Here is a 24397-nt window from a genome sequence, read left to right as displayed (position 1 = left end):
CAAAGCCGCGCCCATGCTACTCTGGCAGAGTGTGATGGATAATAGGCAGGCACCTAGAAGCTACTTAAGAATTGCATACATGGCACGCAAATCAATTCAATATAAACTGTCAAAATAATAGTAATGGTTTAAGAATAATGAGCCAAATAGTAGGCTTTTTTAGTTATCCGACCACCGTATTGGTGGAATTTATTGGACGGCTGATCATGAAATCTATCCAATGTTCCTATTTCAACAAACTACTATCCACGGATCAGAATTTAAGAGTTTTCAAATAACCTGATTTTCTTACTGCAACTTACATACATTATTTCCCACAATTTAGTCGGTTAATTTTATTAATTCATGCTCCGCATACAATGTCCGAGTTCCTGCGTATCAAGCGTGCCTGCCAGAGTACCAAATAACTCTCCGGGAAAAAAGCGTACGTTAGCAAGAATCAAAATCATATTCACCAAAACAGAAAAACAACCAAAGTCGTACAAAATGAAAGTGCGCAATGCGCATCCTTCGCTTATCCCCTGTTTTAGCTCGTCTTGAGCGGAGATAGGAGGGAGTGGGTTTAAGGAATTCTAGGGTTTTTGTAGTTCTGAGAAAGGGAATGATGCAGACATCGTTGAGATGCGCAGGCGATGCAAAATCTCTACGTATACATGCCAAGGAGAAGCTCCCCATCACCGCCGATTCAAAAATCCAGCTTCAGGTACGCATCTCCCACTCTCAGGGGGAATTACACCACAACCACGGTGTACGATCGCTTTCCTACCGTACACGTGTCATTTTCTCTAATCTGAACCGGCCATTTGCTGGCACCCAACGTAGATGGCTTATAACAAAAAATTACACTGGAAGTATTATCCTAACCTGCTGATTAGCGGGCGTGTGATGGACGGTAGAGATTGGAAATATCAGGATTGTGGAATCTATCTAAGTTTGGGGTAGATGATTATCTTCCAAAGGTGGCTCCACTATTTGGGCGGTTCAGATTCAAGGCACATGCATGCACTTGTGTAATCGGGAACGGCCCCAGCACCATGGTTGTGGTGTGATGCATTCATTTCCATGTTCTGGTGGGCCCGATCATGAATGGGCCATGCCTACAAGAATCTCTCCCCACCGGAAAATCCTTATCCATGCTAAGCCTTCTTTTTTGTTGAATGAGGCGGTCAGCTAAAAAGGGTCCATTTTGAGGTTATGGATTGGATGTTTTAGGAATTTGGGTTGCTTGTTGGTGGTGATGTTAGCAGTTTGAACCCATCCATTGTGGGGCCCTCCTGATGAATGGCTTTCAATTTTACCATTCTTTGAGGTGTAAGCAGTTTCAATTTTAGAAATGTGGTGTACAAAAGATAGGAAATTTTGGAATGAATTTTACTGATTTTAGAACAAAATGTAGCCATTGGGGTTGTTTTGTTGGGATTCCTAATCATGTGGAGGTGGGATTGTGTGGACTTAATTAGCCTTTTATTGCCATGTGTGTGTGGGGGTATTTTGGTCTTTTGGCCAAGCAAAGTAAAAGAAGAGAAAAAGGGCCTTTTTGCTGGGAGAGACTTGTTGCAACATATTTGGTGTTTTCTTTCTTGGAGAAAAAGAGGAGAAGGGTTGGTGCAAGAATAGTAAGGTGTCTTCGTTCTTCAAGCTTCTTCTTGATTACAAGAGGGGGTTTTCATCTTTGGGTTTGTGAGGGTCCATCCACAACACCGGTTTCTTTGATTATCTTCTCTAAGGGTTGTGTTGGGGTTTTGTATAATCCCTAGTTGGTTAGAAAATTCCTTTCTTTTATTGTTGCTTGAAATCCACGTATTGGGTGAGGATGTATTTGGGTATCCAAGAGAGGTTGTTTTTTTGACGATTGTACTTCCATTATTTCTAACGTAGTGGATTTGCACTTGACTAGGTCTCGTGGTTTTTCACTTCACTTCGGAGGGCTTTCTATGTAAAAAAAACTTTGTCTCTAAGCCTCTTGCACTTTACATGTTTGATGATTTGCTTGCTTGTGTTGGAGGTGATTATCATCCATTAAATCTCATATATTGTTAGTCCCATTGATTTGCATATAGAAGGGAAATGTGTGTGGTTTCCCAACAATTTTGTGTTTTGTAAGGACATGCAAGGTTTTGCAATTTCAGTTGTATTTTTATCAGATTGGCAGTGGGTTTTGAATTAGCATGAAATTCTACTAAAATTTACTGATTTACCATGTAGGTCACACTAATGACACAGTAACAAATGTTTTGTAATTGAGGCTGAGTGTTTGAATGTTTCTTTAATGTCTAGTACAAAAGCCTTGGGGCAAGACTATAGACACATAAGGGTGCAATGGGTTTGGTTGGCCTGCGGGTCAATTGACCTGACCTACTTTTGTGGTGGGTTTTGGGCAATCTAAATGGTAGTATATTAGGTTCGGGCTAGAAATATGACCTTTTTAAGTAAATCGACTGGGCTTGGGTTGAACTCTACCCAACCCAACCATATATATATGTGTGCGCGCACACACACACACACACACACATATATATATGATGGGCTTGATGTATATATTCTATATCCACGACGTCCATCCATTATTCAAATAATTTTAGGGCATGACCCAAAAAATGAAGTAGATCCAGTGGTCAGGTGGACCATACCATAGGAAACAGTGGTGATTGACCATTAATGAGCCACAGAAGTTTTGGATCAAGATGATATTTGTTTATTCCCTTCATCAAGGTTTGTGTGACCTTATCAACAGGTTAGATGGAAAATAAACATTACCAAAACTTTACGATGAGCCCTAGGAAGTTTTTAATGGTAGGGTGGTCAATCAATGTTGTTTCATATTGTATGGTCCACTTGAGTTTTGTATCTGCTTCACTTTTGGGCTCATGCCCCAAAATGACTTGACCAAAAGGATGGATGACATGGATTTTGAATACATACATCACGGTAAGCCCCACAGCAAGGGCTTCACCTAATCCGCTCCCTTGCCAGGCTTACAGGCACACGTGTGTCATATGTATGTAGGTTATAAATGGGTTGGGCCAGATGACAAACCTAAAACAAAATAAAGAAGAAAACCATATATATATATATATATATATATATATATATATATATATAGGGCTTGATGTATATATTCTATATCCACGATGTCCATCCATTATTCAAATAATTTTAGGGCATGATGCAAAAAATGAAGTAGATCGAGTGCTCAGGTGGACCATACCATAGGGAACAATGGTGATTGTCCATTAATGAGCCACAAAAGTTTTGGGTCAAGATGATATTTGTTTATTCCCTTCATCTAGGTTTATGTGACCTTATCAATAGGTTCGATGGAAAATAAACATTACCAAAACATTATGGTGAGCCCTAGGAAGGTTTTAATGGTAGGGTGGTCAATCAACGTTGTTTCATATTATATGGTCCACTTGAGTTTTGTATCTGCTTCACTTTTGGGCTCATGCCCTAAAATGACCTGACCAAAATGATGGATGACGTGGATTTTGAATACATACATCACGGTAAGCCCCACAACAAGGGTTGCACCTAATCCACTCCCTTGCCAGGCTTACAGGCACACGTGTGTCATATGTATGTAGATATGCATACATAATGTATGTTCCTATGCATAAATTCACATATACGTTGTTTATGTGTGTATGTACATGGAGGATTGATAATTTGCTTTACGAGAAGGGGAGATTGATTAAATATAGATAGAATATATGTCAAATGTGGTGCAACCTGGTTAACGAGTCAATAAGATCTCGACGCCCCGAATTGCAAGAAATGGACAAGACTACATCCACAAGAATAATGGAGTAGAGAGAAATAATGTTTTTGATATTAAACGTCTTCTCTTACAAAACTTAGGAAAATCACACAGAAAATTTTGGAATTCTTAACAAACCCCGCCCCCCACCCCCCCAAAAGGTGTCAGATGTGTGTATACCTTGTCTACGTGTGTATGTACATGGAGGATTGATAATTTTCTTTACGAGAAGGGGATATTGATTAAATTCAAATAAAACAGATGTCAAATGTGGTGCAACTTGGTTAATGAGTCAATGAGATCTCGACACTCGAATTGCAAGAAATGGACAAGACTACATCCACAAGAATAATGGTGTAGAGAGTGAGAAATAATTTTATTGATATTAAACATCCTCTTACAAAATAGAAAACGTCTTCTCAGTCACATATGTACGATTTTACATCAATATAGGGTAAGCTAGCCAGGCCTAGTGAGAAGTCCTGACATGGTTCTTCGCATCAACTTGAAATAGAATAACAAACAATCGTATACAATATGAGTTCAAAAGAAATGCAAATATTATATAATGCATCAAGTGGGAATCCGTCCACTTGCTTGAGTTGGAATCTCGTCAACCTGCATTTGCCCCTTGGTAGGCTTCTAACATTTGGTAGGCATGGGCAAGGCCCGCATCTACTCCTCGAGTAGGCTTCTACTACTATAGTGGGTATATCCGGTAACGATTCTATTAGGTAAACTATCCAGGGAGGTCCTCCAGGAATTTAGCACGTGTTGTGCATGCATTGATGAGTGCACAATCATAACATAACAATCATGAATCATGTATTGTATGATCATTTCGATTCTCAGATTTCAATCAGCACAGTTCCATGTTATCCGTTAGCATCAGCATGACATTCAGCTCATAAGTGATATTGCAGTAAAATCAGAACATATATATATATATATATATATATATATATATATATATATATATATATATATATATAGATAGATAGATAGATAGATAGATAGATAGATATGGATGGATGGATGGATGGATGGATGGATTGGATTGGATTGGATTGGATGATTGGATTGGATTGGATAGAGAAAACTTTATTAGAAAAAGCAAAAGGGAACAAGAGAAAACAGAGGATAGCTAATCCGCTGAGGAAGCGGATCGTATTTGTGAGAACATTCCTCTTTTTTTTGGATTGGATTGGATTGGATTGGATTGGATAGATAGATAGATAGATAGAGAAAACTTTATTAGAAAAAGCAAAAGGGAACAAGAGAAAACAGAGGATAGCTAATCCGCTGAGGAAGCGGATCGTATTTGTGAGAACATTCCTCTTTTTTTGAGATCACATCGAGATCACTCACCTTGTTGTAGTGGAGATGATTCTATAAAGCAATGGGTCTGATTTGAATTAGAGTTCCCTAATGGAATTATCGACTAATCTTACTGGTTTACATGGTGGGGCCCACTTTTGGTTGGTCTAGATCCCACAACGAGGTCCACAAAGAATCAATTACGGTTGGATTTGGTACTTTCGGGCCCAACCCTCAACATAGGGTTCTCGATCTTCATAGATCGATGTGGGACCCACTATGATAAATTAAAAGTGGCTAACCATCTTAAAACAACCCATTAATGGTCCATTGTACCTTAGATCACATGTATCATGGAATTACATATCCAATTATCAAAGTTTGAGAATTGACAAAACTATCCAGATGTCTGTCGATTGATTGAAGGACTCATCGATCGATCAAACATATTTTCAATTGATCGAAAAAAATTCAAAATTCCACACTTTGTTTGCTGGACTATTTTCAACAACTCCGATTGATTGAAGATTGCATCAAAGGTAGTCGAATTTGGACAATTTTTGATGATTTTAATTGAAAATTTGCGAATTTATCCACCTTAATGATTTAGGGTCCAACTATGATTGATAAATGGATTAAAACCAACCATCAATTGTCTCTTAATCAATTTCAAGGGACAACCTATGATCAAATTGATCCGAACCATTCATACGTCAATTTATTACAATTCTAATAATCAATATTGATTGATCAAGGTGGCCCACCAAATGGTTAGATCGATCATTAAATTTGGATGTAAGCATAATCTGATGTCTGAATTTTGATAGTCGGTCCAGATCGGATCATATTTCAACATTCCAATGGATCGACATAGAGATCATTACATGATTTTTAGGTTATTATTCTCTTAGATCGATGTGGCTCATCCAATGGTCCAATTGGCCTAAGATTTAGGTTTCTAATAGATTTAAATCTTAGAAATTTGTTGAACGGTGTGGATTTAGTCACATGTCTTAGATTAGGTTAGTACGATTCTCTGCGCCAAGTCGCAACTTGAACATAGAATTATACCCTTTTGGTATTAATTTTGATCCTTCGTTGATCACATGGTGTGCCATAAAGGCCGTTACGGGGCCGTAAAGGCTGTTACGTAAAGGTAACGGTGGCAACCGTTACACGTTACAGGGTTGTAATGACCGTAACAACCGTTATGGAAAAAAAAAGTCCTGTAATTGTTGTTAACAGCACGTTACATCCCCTATAAAGGCCATAATAGCCCCGTAATGGTCTATTACGAGATATATACAAGTTTTTTTTAAATATTTTTTAATCAACATTACGGGGCAGATATAGGTTTTTCGGGGGTTTTTTCAATAAATAAAAAATAAAAAAGAGAGACTGTAATAGCCGTTACGGGACCGTAACAGCCGTTATGACCCGTATCATAAAGGTAACGGTGGTGGCCGTTATGGCCACTATTACCGTTACGAAACACCTTGGTTGATTAATGATTAGCACGACCCACTGGGGTGTTGGATTAACCCAATTTTGGAGACCATTGCATAGTTGGGTCTTAGAGAGCCCATGAATCGTTCGGATCATATCAATCGTCGTGTATTATGAAAAGAACCCACCCTTTTGCACATAAGCCCTAAAGCCATGTGCACTAGTATATCTTTCCATCCGAATGACATAGATGTACACAATGGATGTCACTAGGCAAATCCGATCCGTCCATTGTGTAGATTGATACAAAATTATTTGACTATATATAAAAACCATTGGATCTCTGTTGATCAATGCAGCCCACCAAATGTTTGGATGGTCCTAATCCTTGAGACCTTAACATATTTAATCTAGGAAAAAAATTGATGGACCGCATGGATTACTTTATCCATGTTCGGATTATAAGAAATAATTCCCTGGGCAGTGAGTCTAAGGCCATTGTGCAGACGTTATAATAGATAGATTACGTAGGATACCCGATGGACGGATGGTTGATCAAAGCCGTCCACCATAGCAACTTCCACTAACAATAATAATACATAAAAAATAGAAGGTCATATGAGTACCAACCTTACCAAAATTGTGTGTAAGTTCCTCAAACCTCTCCTTTCTCTCTCCTTCCCTCTACGTCCCTTTTCTTTTGATTTAGTTTATTTGAGTCTAAGTAGGACTCTTCCTCTCGAGCTCCTTCCTTAGGAAGGAGAGTCCGTTGAGAGATACGAGGGGAGAGGGATAAGAGGAGAGATGTGATGAGATAAGATCGGTGGATCTCTCTCCCTCGTTTTAATCAAATTCAAAATTGATTTCGATTTTTTTTTTATATAACCGAGCATTACACCTAAGATGGTAAAATCCTAACAAAAGTAAAAGTAAACCTAAGGAATAATCCTTCAAATCTTCAATCACATCTTCAAATTAGCCCAATGTATTTCGTAATGGTAACGGTGGTCGTAACAGCCACCATCGTTACCTTTATGATACAGGCTGTAATAGCCGTTAACGGTCCCCATAACGGTTGTTATGGCCTTAAAAAAAAAAATAAAAAAGCTCGAAAAAACATATCCCGACCCCATAATGGACCATTACGGGCCGTTATGGCCTTTATGGGGGGCGTAACGGGCTGTTAGGGGAGCTACAACGACCTTTATGGGTCATTTTTTTTCGTAACAGTTGTCACAACCTTTACGACCTCGTAACATGTAATGGTTGCCATTGTTACCTTTATGTAACAACCTTTATGGTCCTATAACGGTCGTTATGGCACACCATGAATTAGTCCTATCTTTTCAGTTGCATCTCCTCATATCTTCAACTATATTTTTAAATTAGCCCTCACATTTTCCACAAATAGTAAATTGCAAACCTTGATATTTAAGCCACAAATCTATAAACATACCGTCAAAATCAACAGATGTTGGCACCTGTAGTGGGTCGTAGGCTTGCATCAAATCTTCCTGACTTTGAAAGAACTTGCCCTTGAATTTGAATCCAGTTTCAAAATTTGGACTTGTACTTAGGGCTGTACATCGAGCCGATTCGAGTCGAGGTGGGCTAAGCTTGGCTTGACTCATCTGTGCTCTCCTCGAGCTCGGCCTCGAGCTTACCATTGGAGCTTGGATTGTTTGCCAAACCTTTCGAGTCGAGCTCGAGGCGAGCTAGTTGATCGAGTTGAGGCGAGCTTACCTCGAGTCGAGTTGAGCTTGCTCCCAACCTGACCCAACCCAGCACCCAACCTGCACCCGACCCAACCCACACCCGAATCCCAATTCAACCCAGCCACCTAACCCAACTAACCCAACCCTCACTCGACCTAATTTCCAAATCAAATATTCAATTAATAATATATATATATATAATATTAGATAAGGCCATAGAGGTACCTTATTGTTGGTGCTATGAGAGAGAGAGAGAGAGAGCTCGGGCGAGTGGCCAAGTACAGACCGTATGACTGAGACGAGTCAGGCAGATGCTGAGGGGAGAGAGAGAGAGAGAGAGAGAGAGAGAGAGAGAGAGAGATCCACTATGATCAAACTTAGCTTGTTTTCGAAATGAGCTGGGTCATATGAAGCTTGGCTTGCCTCGAGTCATCGTTTAAGCCGAGTCAAGCTGAGCTAGATCGAGTTGAGCCGAGCGAGCTGCTCGAGCTAGCTTGGCTCGTGTACAACCCTACTTGTACTACCTCTATGAAAAATCGACTTCTTTGATTGAGGCTGGTGGTGCTAACTTATTTATTGTAACTTTAAAGTTCTTCATGGATCCTGAAACATTTGCCTCATTTTTTGTGCCACAATTATCTTTTGCAAAATTGCTTCAATTTGAGTGTTGAGACCTATTTGCACGTCTATCAATGTGATTACCACTATCAGTGGATCCACCGATTGAAATTGATCCATTGGTGAATTCAAGTGGAGGTCCAATGTTAATGCATTGATCACTTTGGATGTCAAGTTTTCCTTTGACTCCATGGATATCTTCGTTGTTTATGGATTTCTACTTCAATTCTGGGTTCTTTTTTCACATTCCAACAATTGAAGGATTTGATCATTAGTACCTTCAAAAGCCAGGGTCGTTCGTTGTTGGTTAGGACTTCGATGGGGGCCTTCTCTTAGGTGTCCACGTGCTCTTCAGTCTCTGGATTCCCTCCACACGGGAGCTCCCTTGTTTGATTAGTGAGATTACTTACCACATGTATGAGTTGGTCTACCCATTTTATGAGTGCGCGGATTAGTTGGATTACTTGCACAAATTCTTCTTGTGTCACCTCCTTTGAAGCCATTAGGACGTGATGTGGAGTCGGAAGTTCCCCAATAATCACCTGCTCTGATATCAAAATAGTGCAACACGATTATCGAGTCAATGAGATCTACATACCCGAATCGCAATAAATGGACAAGAGTACACCCACAAGAATAATGGAGTAGAGAGGGAGAAATGATTTTTTTGATATCAAACTTCTTTTCTTACAAAACTTGAGAATCTCGCACTTCGAAAATTTTGCAATGCTTACCTCCTACACCTCCCATTTTATACATCCTAAATGAATCTTTAATGATGATTCCCCAACTAAGAGATTGGTTTCAAATCAGTCATAGTTAATTTCAAATCAGTTTAATTTACTTAAGATGGTAAAAGCCTAATTAAAGTAAAAGGAAATATAGGAAATCATCCTCCAAATCTTCAATCATATCTTCAAATTTGTTGTTCTATTGTCAATCACATGTCTCTATATCTTCAATCACATCTTTAAATCAGCCCCCACACTTTCTACAATTAGTAAATTGCAAATCTTGATATTTAGGCTCCAAATCTATAAATAAAGTCCAAAATCAGCACATGTTAGGCCCTACAGTCGTTCGTAGGCCTGCATCAAAATGAAAGAGTGGCAACCTTTTGGAAACTAAGAGACTGCAATAACGATGTATCTATATATGTGAAGTATGTGTTTATGCATATTTGTGTATGGGAACATGTATGTTATTTATAGATATGTATATGCATATCTACGTGTCTAATATGATTTAGGGGTGGGTTATGTATTGGATATGCTTGCATGCATGCATTGATGTGATTGTTCTTTATCTTTTTCATATGAATAATAAATGGGCAAGCTATTCCGTAATGGTAACGGTGGGCATTACAGCCACCACCCTTACCTTTATGATACGGGATGTAATAGCTGTTACAGGGGCCGTAATGTCCTTTACGCGCTCTCTCTCTCTCTCTCTCTCTCTCTCTCTCTCTCTCTCTTATTATTATTATTTTTATTGAACAAAATCCGACAAAACCTGCATCGGTCCTATAATGGACCCCGTTACTTTTGGGGGGGGGTGGGGGGGTGGGGGGGTGGGGTTGTCCACGGGCCATTTTTTTTTTTCCCATAATGGCCGTTACGACCTTTACGACCCTATAACATGTAACCGTTACCTTCACATAACGGCCTTTACGGCACACCATGTAAGTGGGTCAAGGCAAATAACAACCATTGCTTTCATCGAAATCCCATCATCCCCATCTAGAAATTGATATGTATGATTTATTCCCCATGTGCACAAGGCTTCTGGGCAACAACTGATTTATTTATTTATTCTTTTTAAGATAAGAATCTTCCTATCAGGGTAGTTGCTGCTTCCTTGAAGCATCTCCTAGAGGGTTAGCTCTTGCTTTGAGGGCTTTTTTGTGGTGTGGTAGTAGTGGATTTGGAATAGGATTGAATAACCAACCATTGCTTTTCGAAAGAAATAAATAAAAGAGTGTTTTGTGGTCTGCTTCTTCACAAAGGTAATCAGAGGGATGCTAGAATTGGAGGCATTATTAGAAACCACTGAGGTGAGTTTAATTTGGCTTTTACCTATTGGTTCAGAATAGGAGATTCCAAAGAAGTGGAAATCAAGGCTGTATTTATGGGTTTGGAATTATTCGACTTGTTTTCCAGCCCCGTCATTGTGGATGGACTAGAAAACTCTAGAAATACATTTCGTGGGCATCTGGGTGTTTGGTGGAATAATGGAGGTTTACCTCCATTGTATATGAAAGGCCGTACATTTTTCATCAGAGGTTTCCTTCTTGTTTTCCTTGAGTGCCAAACAAGTTAGTGGGTGGATGCTCTAAAAAAAAGCGTCTCCTCTATGTTAGCTTGTCCTCTATCTTGGTGGATATTGTACTTTTCTCTTGATTGTGAAGAAATCCTTTTAATTGATTAAAAAAGACGTGTAGAAGCCTTTTTTTAATCTGGCTTTTGTTTACAACTTTGTGGTACATCTATCAATTTGCTTGTGTCTTAGATTTGAATTTGTTATTTTTTACGTCACTTGAATGTGTGCATCTTTTCTTTTCTTTCTTGTGTGTGTGTGTGTGTGTGTGTGTGTATTTGCAAACGATTAAATGTTGGTGGTGATTTTGATAATGCAATAAATCTTCCTGGAGTATATGAACTTTTTGTAAATGTGTCTTGGCATGATGGCAGGTTCATGGGGAACTAGATACAGGTGTTGGAGCTCCAAGTTGGTTTGCTATGATAATCCGGAACTTTTATCCTGAGGTAGGATGTAGGGATTTGGGTGTAAACTGATGAAGGACAGATATGTAAGTACTAAAGTACTGTAGTTCTATGCCACTTTGGGTAAATGTTGACATGCCTTATGTTAATGGTTTTATAGTTATCAGCGAGCACGGGTGTGGGTTTACAGTATGACAAAAATGAGAAGCTCAAGTATTGTGTGCATGGAAAGAAGGCATTTCCATTATCATCGAATGGCTTACTAAGCTTTAACATCAAGGGGAGATATGTTGCTGATAAAGAATTTAAACAGGTTGGTATCTTATCAAGGTAGTAGAAACTGCCTCCAAATGCTGCAGGATATTTGAAAAATGCGACATTTATAAAGCTAGTCTGTGTCTCCCTCTTATTTTACTGAATTATTTTCTATCAGCTAGATGTTTAGCATTGCTAGTTCAGCATGCATGGCATATTCTTGGCGGGTGAGTTTGTGGATGTGTAAGAGTGAGTTTGAGTTAGATATTATGGTTCTCAGCAGAATTTTGATTTCTAAGATCTCATGATTATTTTTTTTTCGAGAACTAGCATTGCAGCTCCTTTTCCAAGAAAATTCTATGCATATCTTTCTGACTATTTGTGACTCTTGGAAGATTGCCCCCCCCCCCCCCCCCCCCCCCCCCCCCCGAGTTCCTTGGTCCATCCCTTTTGTCCATCATAGTTTTGCTTCATGATAGCTATACAGAGCTGGCACTTGATGAATTTCATTAGAAGATTGCTGATCTAGGCTCGCCATTGTTGCCATGCCTTTTATTAGGAGTCAATGTACACACTCAGATTTTGACAACTTCATGTCATGGACCTATCATTTTTATGGCCCTAAGTCATGGACTTAGCTAAATTTATGCTTATTGTGTACACCAGTGTTTTAAATATCGACGGTATCGGCCGATATATCCCACGATATATCTTGTATCCCACCTGTGCGATACGAAACGTGTAAGCAGTGGGATATATCCTACATGTTCGATCCGGTGAGCATTTTTTTATTTTCGATCAGTTTTTTCTATAAATATGTTAAATTAGTGTCAAATTGTTACAAATCCATGATTTAGGAGCTTCGATTTTGAGATTTGGAGGAGAACCGAGTTGCGGAAAATTGAAAAAAAATCAAAATTTTCCTAATTTCTCGCAAATCGGTTGCAATCTGTGTCCAAACATAAAATCAAACATTTATGTAACCTGATCTAGTGATTCTTCTTTTGCTTTTGAATGTATTGCTTGTGTTTCCACACTTCTTCCTACATTTATAAATTATATGAATAAACTTTGAATATACTTGCATTAATTCAATTAGACAACGCATAGATTAGGACCCCATATAAAGAAAACCTATTATGTACACTTGTTTTTTTGTAATGTTTTGATTTGCAAGTGTGTATTGATGTCTTTTTTAACAATCACTGAAATTTCATTGAAAATTTCAACCAAGTTCCAATGTTTCCAACAACAGCGATACATTACATGATACAACCGATATATCCCATGCGATAACCGATATGTATCTGTATCCTAAGGGTGCGATACGTAACGCGATACCGATATTTCGAACACTGGTGTACACTAGGGAGGTTTTGTACAAAAGTATAGAGAATTCTAGAATAAGGTGGAAGTATGTGGAGATTTATAGAGAATGGTAAAAGGGTGTAGAGAATTGTGGAGAAATTTAAAGTTGTGTGGAATGGTATAGAGATCTCTAGAAGTTTCTAGAGAACTCTAGTGAAGTCTTATGTAGAGAAGTGTGGAATATTCTAGTAGGTTTTTAGAGGTTCTTCGCTATTGGATGAGTGCCATGTGGCACAATCCTAGCCATACATGTGTAGATTCTAGCAGGTTCTTAGGTTATCTAAGGGGGACAGGCCCTCATTAGTAACCAAGCCAAGAGAAGTTGTCACTTTTGGGCTCTACTGAAATACATGGCATTCTTCCATACAGTTGTCTCTTTTGCTTCTTAGTGAGTTTTGGTGCTTAGCACTTGTGTAAACTTGGGGAAGGGCTTATTTGCTCAATGGGATTGTGAGACTAGTGCGAGCGGTCTACGCTTGGGGAAGCACTTGGGTCGTGACATCCATCTTCTCTCACTGCAGCATTCAGCTGAACATAACACGCCAATATGGATTCAAATTCTCTCATTGCAGCATTCAGCTGAACACAACACACTAATATGGATTCAGATTCTCTACCCATGGTTCACACCCATCCTTTGCTCGTCAAGGTTCATGCTTGAAATCATACCTTACCTATACTTTTAAGGTTACCTGGATGTGTGACATGGGTGCGAAGTGTCATAATGTGCCCATCATGGCCACTCCAAAGATCTAGACATTGGGATGCTTCTGTACTCAAATAAATAATAAACAATTTAATAAAGCAAATACATGAATAAAACAGTTGCAAGGAAGAATAAGGACATATATAGAAAATATCACCATGGCCAATCAAAATTGATTCGCAAAACCCTTAACTGATAATTGATTAAAAATTTGTGAAAATCATTTAAGAACTGTTTTATGAAATCATTTTTTGCATAAATGTTATAGTGAACACCAATCCCTCCCTGAGAATATCTAGAGAACACAACAATAGAGGAAAAAGTAAAAGCAGCAACAAGAATTGTGATTTTTCCCTTTCTGGGTGTTGTCTTTAATAAAAATAGTGAAAAAAAGAGTGTGCGAGTGAGGAAAGCTTGAGGTCCAAGGTGATAAATATTCAGCCTAACCACCAGCATCATCATAGCCTAGTCCCAGCTATCTGGGTTTGGTTTAACCAAAAAAAGAAAAAAGAAAAGAAAAGAAAAAGAAATCATAAAACTTGGGGTATGCTTGGATATGTGGAATACATTTGGAAAAGAAATTGGATTCCCTTGACAAGAAAGGTGGGTCTGTTTTCACACAGTGGAAGAGATGGGAAGAAGCTTTGGAGGCTCTCCTTGTTGGCCGTTCCGTGGTCCATTTGGGGAGAAAGAAACAATCGATGCTTCAAGGACAAGAGTGGTTTGTTTTCTTTATTATTATGGAGGACTAAGACCTATGCGAAATAGTGGGCTTCTAATATTAATATCCCTGCAGCTTGTTTCTCTTAGTTGGTTGTGTCGGGGCTCCTGTTATCTCGTTGGTGCTTGTGGTGCTTTTATTATAAATAAAATTTTATTATCTTTCAAAAAAGAAAAAGAAAAAAAGAAGGGTCTGTGTTGATTGATGTAAAACTGTGGATTCCGCAAAATAGTCATTACACTTATCGAAGTAGCAATTCCCTAGCGCAAAATAGAGTTGACCATTGTCTAACGAAATTGGAATTTTTGCTTTTATTCAAAGTGACCCCTAGTTTTGGAATCTTACTTTCTACGGTAAAGATAGAAATAATCATTGCATAATCATTACAGTTTCTGTACACACTTTGGATTCCCTTTATCCAGACATGCCTAAAGAAAACCCAATGAAAGTATAAATCTTGCAAAATGAAAGTATACATCTTGCAACTTCACTTAAAGTTTCCACCAGCATAACACTTCTTTGTGACATCGTTTGTGATGCTTAATTCATACACTGGACTGGAGACATGTTCTCTCGGAGGAAGTATCCAAGTGCCCTTTAGTTTCGGCATGGCAAAAACCCAAAATGTAGAAGTGTATCAGAATTATCGAATGGCTTCCTTTCGAGCCCTTTCCTCTCATGTCCTTCTTAATCTTGTAGTGTTTTCTTTTCATAAGTGGACAAGTGAACTCTTCTTTTCATCCATATCTGTGTGGAAGAAGATGCTTTTTGACATCCCCTAGCTACATACACTAAAAAAGAGCTAGAGCCGTTGCCAACATCCACTACATATGAGTGCCTCAACACCCTTTGTCAAATAAAATCCATGTGGGTCCAATGCTACACGATTTCTTCCAACTCCAGCCAACAACAGCTGGCTGAAAATATCCTACCTAAAATCCAGCATTTGGTGCTCCTTTGTAGGTATTCCACCATCCCTGGAGTTCCCACTTCTCAATCCTACTCATTTCCAACTAATCAAATGTTTCAACTGACTGTGCTCATAAAATGATTGGTGTTAGATCTCAAGCATGGATGATTCATGTAATTGTGTTGGCAGATAGCAATCAGTCTTGATAGAATCGCTAATCAGAATTGATATTCAAAGAATTTGTGCATTTGATGACCTATGGTCTAACTGAAGTTACAGCCCTTGATAGGGTGGAATGGCAGAACAAGATTCATTTAGCTGACCCCAATTAATCGGATAAGGCTTAGATGATGATGATGCCCATTTAATTACTTTTGACATGCACTTCTAATATAGTTGCATTTTTTTGTTTTCTTAAAGAATGGGTACTCAATCCTTTTTATTTTATTTTTGATGTTATATCAATAAAAAGAAATAGGGGCTCACTATTTACACCCACCTTAGTTGATTTGCATGCACCCTTCTGCATTCTGGGAACTGAAATAATGCAGAGTGTACTTTTTCGGCTCTCAACAGGGAAAATGGATGCATGCAGATAAATGGGGAGGCCATGAATATAAATTCCCAATCCCAACATGGAAAATGGATGCATGTTTTGTTCTTATACCTTCTAATATGTCGTAGGGAAAAGCAGCGGGAGCAGCTGAACTTTCTTGGAGTATAATCAATTTCCAAAGGGATCAAGATATAAGGCTAAAAATAGGCTACGAGGTCTCTGACAATGTATGTTGATCTTTTTATGCATATTTTTATACACATGCATCTGTGTATGACCAGCTTTAAACTGCTCACTTTAATTGGTTGTGTTTTTCTTGCTTGTGGAATTGCTGCCTTAACTTTTTCACCACCATTTTGACTGTTTTCATTTCGGGTAGGATTGGTATTTCCTTTGACACGTGGACGAATTTTCTGGTTCTCCCCCAATTTTCCAACATTTCTGGAGCTCTTTTATTTCTGTTACTCGGCATTTTGTTCCTTTATTTTTTTTGCTATTTTCTGTCATTATTGCATCGTTCCCTTTTTATATATATATTGTGATTTTCTGCCATCTTCTTTGGTTTGTAAATTTATAGTTATATGAGTGATTTTTTTTAGCAGAATCAATTTTGCAGAAGTGTCTAATCAATTATATTGTGGAACTGAACTTAGGGAATACAGATGAATATCAGATGAAGCGGAATCCCAGTTTTATCCTGGCTATAAATGTTTTTAATCATGAAAATGGGAGAGTTTTGTTAGTTCCACTTCAGTGCTAGGGCTACCAAACGTGCACAAAAAATGATGAAATGGGATTGAGATAGCATCTTCATCGTGATAAACTCGACATCCAAACACTACCTTAACGATCAAAGTAGAATCGACTGCGTTTTTGGCGCCTTGGCCTGTTCCAAAAAACAGTTTCTGGATACTTGTCTGGGATAGAGAGTTGCCCACCCATTCCAAAGTACTTATGTCAAACATGCATGGTGATCAAGACCACTGATCTGGTGAGCCTCCATGTGGATGTGCTACAGTCTGAAAAGCATAGTGATTGACCAACTTTGACCATTCAATTGTTGCAAGTTTTCCTGCAGAATGAGGACAGGCACCTTTAAAAATAAAATAAAATAAAAATTTAACCATCCCTTTTCATGGCCATTGGTTAGATGGCTATCATGGTCTGATTCCCTTGTTTTTGGGATATGTCCTATCCAACACTTTTTTTTTTTTTCCTTTTGAAATGATAACTGAAATATTACTAACAAAGGATCTTGAGGATCCGGAAAATAGAACAAAATACAGATATTGACACCCAAGCCAAAATACCTATCGAGGGAGGGGAAGGACCAGATTAGATGAAGTATGTAATCGGGATTCCCTTGTTTTTGGGGGGATGTCCTATCCAACACTTTTTTTTTTTTTGAAATGATAATTGATTTTTATTTATTTATTTATTTTATAGAAATGAAAACTGAAATATTCCCTTTTCATGGCCATTGGTTAGATGGCTATGATGGTCTGATTCCCTTGTTTCTGGGGCATGTCCATCCAACACTTTTTTCTTTTGAAATGATAACTGAAATATTACTGACGAAGGATCTGAGGATCTGGAAAACAGAGCAAAATGCAGATATTGACACCCAAGGCCCAAATACCTGGCGAGGGAGAAGGACCAGATTAGATGAAGTATTTAATCTGGATACCTTTGTTTTTTGGGGTATGTCGTATACAACACTTTTTTTTTTTTTTTTGGGTAAATGTAACTGATTTTTATTTATTTCTTTAATAGAAATGATAACTGGAATATTCCTTTTTCATGGCCATTGGTTAGATGGCTATCATGGCCTGATTCCCTTGTTTTTGGGGTATGTCCTATCCAACACTTTTTTTTTTTGAAATGATAATTGAAATATTATTAAGGATCTGAGGATCTGGAAAACAGAGCAAAATACAGATACTGACACCCAACGCCAAAATACCTGGCGAGGGAGGGGAAGAATGAGATTAAATAAAGTATTTAATCTGGATCCATAACCTGACCCTGCACCACAATACTTTACCCATCATTACAGATATCTAAGGGTGATACGCATCCAAACTTTGAGGATAGTGAAGCTCATTTGACAATTGGTCCTTTGATCGTGTCTATTATCACTTTGGGTGGGATCTGAGAATGTATGAAGATCCTATCATTCCCTTGTTTCCAATTCTCCCAGCAAATGGCAAGGGGATGATGCGCCACATGCTGGATCTCTTCCCATCTAAAGGCAATTGTTCCAGCCGTTGAAGTGTTCCTCTAGCTTGAAGCATCTGGGAAGGGAGATCTTGAACTCATTACGAAAAAATTTCAGATTTCGGATGGTCAATGGACAATGTGAGAGCAGGTGGGGGCTGTTCTCCTTGCTTGATTTGCACATTATGCACCTATTCAGAATGACCATACCACTATGTTGAAGATTATCGACTGTTAGGATTTTCTCTTTTAAAGTGAGCTACATGAATGCTGACACTGTAGGGGGGACTCAAGTTTTCCACAGGGAAGAGGTGAACATTGTCTTAGGATCACTTGATGAGAGTCTAAAGAAAGACTTTGATGTGAATTAGCCCAAAGGGTCCCATCTCCAGATTCTCTCGTCCATTTCTAATGGCGACAAATGGGCTTCATTAAGCAATATCAGGAGCAATTGGAAGTCCTCTAGTTCTTCTTCTTTAATGTTTCTTCTTAGGGTGATGTTCCAAGAGAGATTACCTCCAATAAATCCGATCATTCTTTCACTGAAACATGCCTTTCGCTAACCAACCTATGAAATCTTGTAAACTTGAGCTCCAGAGGACTGATCACATGGTGATCTGCGAAATCAGTGGCCTTGATCATTGCATACGAGTGCCATGTGGTAGAAAAGAGACACTTTGGTATGAAGCCCCAAAAGCGCAGGCGCTGTATTAGCATCTGTCAGCAGTACACATATTGAACAGTAGCAATATTCTAATAGTTCACCATCAGCCAGTTTCCGATTTCAACAGACTTAATTCTAAAAACATCTGCCCTTTGCCATTTTCTTGAGTTTCATTGGTTTTGTGGGTTGCAGGTGCCTTACTTACAGATCAAGGAAAACAACTGGACCCTCAATGCTGACATGAAAGGAAAGTGGAATGTAAGATTCGACTTGTGATCTCTCTCATTCTTGAGTTTGAAGTGGGCCGCGCAGGTAATTGACTCATTTTTCTGCTGCATGTGATGTCATCAGAACAATCTCCTACTACAACTAGACCCTACTGTAGCTGCATGGCCTTGTGGGCTTTGATCTAATATCATATGAATAAGGTCTTTGATTTCATGCATATGATTATTATTTTTTTACCTATGTTTATGCTTGAGAACACCTATAATGTGACATGAGTGAGCTGGAGCCATGCCAATGTGGAACATGTGCTAGAGATCTGGGACATGCATCAATTGGGACCTACTACTCATCAGGTTACAAGTGCGGCCCACCTGATGAGTGTACTGGCATGATTTTCTGGTGGGGAGATGTTTTATGGTGGTACCCACTTAATAAATGGCCTGGAGCTTGTATTCATGTCATGTTGGCAGGTGGCAGTGAGGCCCCTTCACCATCTCCCTTGCATGGTTCCCCTTAACAGGACTCATCCTCTTTATGCTAATTAAATTATTTAAAGGGAAATTAATTTTATTGCAAGAGAAATTAGAACGGGCTTATCCTCTACTTCGATGTTGGCAATTGCATGGTTCAAATATCAGATGATATTTGTTAATCTCCTATTTTTATTAAATCAAAAGATCTGATGCCGATGACCTTTGCTAAGTTTTCAACCGTTCCTATCTCTTTCTATGTTGCAGTATAGCATGTGTACTAGAGCTGGGCTTTTTGTCTGTTGTGCCCTACTGTTGATGCTCAGTACTTAAAAGATCACGATTGTCAGGTATCCCACTAGACAATTGGAGGATCTTGCCTATGGAAAGCTGACCTTTGGTTGGACTGTTTTGCTAACTGTCCATCTGGAGCCATCAAAGTCTCCAACTAGACTACGGCACATGGGGTGACGCCCAACGGTGACTGGTCTGTTCACGTAGATATAATTGATGGCACAATGTTTCTTTCTCTTCTTTCAAAAAGGAACCTGGGCTTGTTTGGATAGGAAGGATCCAAAACACGGATATAGAAAACCACTGTAAAAGTGAAAATGTGGAAAACCATGGGAAATAATCCAGTCCACTGATTTTTTACAACTTAAATTTCCATGGAAATCGATTGATTGCACAACCATTTCCAGCTTCCCAAACATGCTTGGTATTGTTAGAATAGGAAAACAAGGAAGAAAAGAGAGAAATGATCCAATGCCCATCTCTTATGTACCGTGTTATGATGCAAGTCTGAAGTATCAGACACATGTGCGGTTCGGATCAATGTGTTAAAACCTGACTGGACCATGCCTCATTTATGCGGGGCAGTTCGATCCCACTGCTGTTTCGAATGGTCAGGGCTGCTTACTCTGTTTTGACCTGGAAATCCACCTTATTTAAAATGCCAAGGAAAGAGAGAATTAAGACCTAATCTGCTTTTAGCCTAGCCGTTAGAGCATTTGGTTTTTATGTAGAAGTGGACGACTGGAGATCTTGCAGTGCCAGCATCTTTCCATTTTGAATTGCATCTCTCTCTCTCTCTCTCTCTCTCTCTCTCTCTCTCCCCGCAAAACCATTATCCCCATAACTGACTGGATGTTGAGGTGATCCAGCTCGTTTTGCTGCCTGCTTCAGTCCAAATGATCCGTCCACCCAGTCTGGTCTGGCTTTAGTACACTGGTTCAGATTAATGATCGAACTTTCTACCTGTTGGGATCCACGTTAGCTTTGGTCACTTATGGTTCGATGTCAAACAGTCTAAAAATGTCTCGTGTGAGCTGGCTGTCTACTGTGACTGTATCCTATGGATAGGATTTCCTGAGTAACTTTTGGGGAGTAGCTTAACCATGAGGGCGAGTTATTTGATATTCTTGCTGTGTGTGATGGTTTATAGGTAGGCACTTGGAAAGTTGTCTATGTAGCATTCATTGACTTGAATTAAACCTTTTGTGGGACTCGCATATAGGTCATCATCCAAAATTTAGACTAAATGAGTGATTCTAACATCTTTATTAATGAGCATTATTTATTTATTTTTGAAACGTGTTGATATTTTGTTTAAAGACAACAAGAAGTGAAGAACAAGCTACAAGAACAAAACCCAGCTCAAGGCAAGGAGAAAGCCCAATCAAACACCGCAGATTTTGCCCTCCAAAACACTTCCGACACTGAGCTGCATTTATCCCAGAAGCAACGATTGTTTCTTTCCCTCCAAATCGCCAATGACCAGCCAGCAGGGATAGTCTCCACAGAGCCATGCCTTCTTTCCCAAAACCGCCACCATGCCAAGCCAAAAACAAGCCGTCAATGGTCCCCGACATCACTTAAGAAGCCTTGAATAGACTGAAGAACTTCTCCCACACCAAACTTATGAACGGACAATGGAAAAACAAGTAGTTTACTGTTTCTGCATCTCGCAAACACATGGGGGCATGTGTTAGGGAATGACCATAGCCCTCTTTTGAAGGCTGTTTATAGTGAGGAGTGCCATAATGCCACACTAAAACCATGTGCTTTGGCCGTGAATCTGGCCGTGATTGGGCGAGCAATCCATAGGAGGACCTAACGGAAAACCCGCTCGAGTTTTCCAATCTCCACACCCCTCATAATGAAGAGGTTCCTCGCCAAGCCACACAACTCCCCAAGAGAATCCTCTTCCCATCTCCAAGGGCGAAACTTACTACCTGTTTCAACTTTTTTCTTGTTTACACACAGTCACACCCCACACACACCCATGCACTTGCACCACAGCGGGATTTCACCACAACAGGTACTTGAACCCATGACCTCCTGTTGAAAATCTTGTGAGTCCACCACCGAGCATGAGTAAGGACCCACTCCCTGTTTTAACTTGCTAGCCATGCTCTCAATCGCATTCCAAATCCCACAAGCCCTATACTTGGAGGCCACTCCCCCCCTTAACCTTATACTTGGAGGCCACTCCCTTCTTCCACAAACCCCCATCTTTTGTCCCAAATCTCCAGAGCCATTTTCCATAAAGGCTAGATTCATCCCAATCTCCTAACCTCTGCAGTCCCTTTACCGCAAGGCACACATACCTCCTCCCACTTGAGTAGATGGAACTTTGAGAATCCACAACTCCTTGCCACAAGAAGTCAAGCCTCAATTATTATTCCAGCCATGCCAACAGTGGCTTTGGGCAATGAAACAGAGACATGAAATAGAGGGGCATATTATTGGACATGGCCTCTTTAATGAGAATAAGTCTACCCCATAGAGATAGATGCTTGCTTTTCCACCTTGATAATTTCCTCTTGACTTTTTCAATGACCCTGACCCAAAGGTGCTTTGCAGGTTTGCTCACGCAAAGAGGGAGGCGAAGATACATGAACGGTTAAAGACCTGACAACACACCAGAACACCCCTGCTAACCTCTCCACCTCTTTTGACGTGTGGATCCCTAACATTTCACTCTTAAAATGTCAACTTTCAAGCTCGAAACTACTTCAAAGCATCGTATTAACTTCCTCAAGTTATCCTCCACACCCACCTCTACCTCACAAAAAATAATTGTATCATTAGCAAAATATAGGTGGGAGAACCAAGGCCCCCCATTCCCCACCTCAAATCCCTTAACGACGTATTTCCTCGCCCTTATCTAGCATATTGCTAAACGCTACTGAGACCACCACAGACAGGCATTATTTATTGAATTCTGAATAGGAAGACCATCCATTAGGTTTCCACAATCGATTTTCTTGATATTTGAGCCATCTAAACTGGGGCTTGGACAGTTGAAGTTGAACGCTACTTGTCTTGCTTGTAACCCTGAACTACAGGGCTCCCTTGCAACCCAAAGCTCTGTAGTGCCCCCCACTATGTTCATCTTATATCCACTCGATCCATCTGTTTCATCAGCTTATTTTAGGACATGAGCCCAAACATGAGGGAGATTCAAACGCAACCCGGCCATGCCGCAGGAAGTAGTAGGGATGGAGACATCCACCGTGCAAAAAGTGGTCACACCATGATTATCACCTGGTATGAAAATCAGGCTTATATACTCATTGGGTGGGCCATACTAGTATAATGAGTCATATGATCAACTATCCATTGACTTTGATATTGTGCCCCACCAAATAGGTCAGGTCATTGGTTGTCTACTGATTATGACATTGTGTCCCCACCAGGGTAAACAGTGAGCTGTACAGATTGAACAAAACAAATATCTTTAATCAAAGGTTAATATTCACTTTTTAAGAAAATAACAACATGCTGCAGATGTGTATAATGTACCATGTCTCTCAAGCCTGCTTCCTCAAAATAGACATGTCTAAACCGGCAGAAATCAGCCAGCAAGCAATCTGGAACAGTATTTTAACCTGTTGAACAGTAGTTCAACCTGTCTAAACTGAAAGAAATAAGCCACTATGAAATTTCAGGTGGAATTTTGACCGGTCGAACTATTCTGAGTGTTCGTTCCTCCTCGGCTTCTTTTCTTCTATTCATCTTAGCCATGAACGAGCCCATGACCCGTTCTACATCAGAACTAGGCTAGGTTTTGGGCTGTACAAAGGTCATGCGGGGCCACATTTGATAGATAAGAGTGGACGTTGTTGTCAACAAGCAGCATGGTGGGTCCCACAGGTCTTGATAGGTATATAAAAAATAAAAAATGGCGGGCTCTACAGAGCCTGGATGTTTTGTACCTGCTTCCTGAAATACATGTACGTACAGGAATCCAGCCTGATGTTTTTAAGGTGAACTGGTAAAATCTACACCGTCCTCATCTCAACTGTACGTTGGAAGACAGCTGGAATCATTGTAAATTACATAACAGTATTCTTTCTTCATTTAAAAGCCTGAATCATTGTAAATTATGAAAACACCACTTCATCAAATAATGCAAAGTTAATAGCCATTGCAAAATTAATTGCATACAAAAATCTTGCCCCTGGCTGCTTGTGTTATAGATGGTTTCAAGAAAATTCAAATGTGATATACCTTGATACTCTGGCAAAGTGTGATGGATGATTTCGCAAGCTGTTAGAAAATACAGTGCAAATAAGTGGCATACACACAAGTCAAAATAAACCATTCAAATTATAGGTTCCATTTTAGATGCATCATGAACTAGGAAATACTTTTAGTGGGTTATCTCACTATTAAAATGATGGGCAGTTGTTGGACAGTTTAAAAAAAAAAAAAAAAACTA

The 24397-nt window shown here is 39.4% G+C and overlaps 1 protein-coding gene across 1 annotated transcript; it reads left to right on the top strand.

The window, feature by feature from the left end:
- The first annotated feature begins 463 nt into the window (after positions 1-463).
- LOC131236985 (outer envelope pore protein 21B, chloroplastic-like) lies at positions 464-23102 on the top strand. The gene is made up of 6 exons (XM_058234585.1): positions 464-703; positions 11544-11618; positions 11737-11889; positions 16221-16319; positions 19166-19285; positions 22537-23102. Exons 1-5 carry the CDS (start codon positions 602-604, stop codon positions 19247-19249), a joined length of 513 nt encoding a protein of 170 aa, XP_058090568.1. The 5' UTR covers positions 464-601; the 3' UTR covers positions 19250-19285; positions 22537-23102.
- The last annotated feature ends 1295 nt before the right edge of the window (positions 23103-24397 follow it).

Source organism: Magnolia sinica, chromosome 2, assembly GCF_029962835.1.
Source record: "Magnolia sinica isolate HGM2019 chromosome 2, MsV1, whole genome shotgun sequence".
Classification (NCBI taxonomy): domain Eukaryota; kingdom Viridiplantae; phylum Streptophyta; class Magnoliopsida; order Magnoliales; family Magnoliaceae; genus Magnolia; species Magnolia sinica.
The sequence above is the reverse complement of the archived record's forward strand: the minus strand, read 5'-3'. Positions and strand labels throughout refer to the sequence as shown.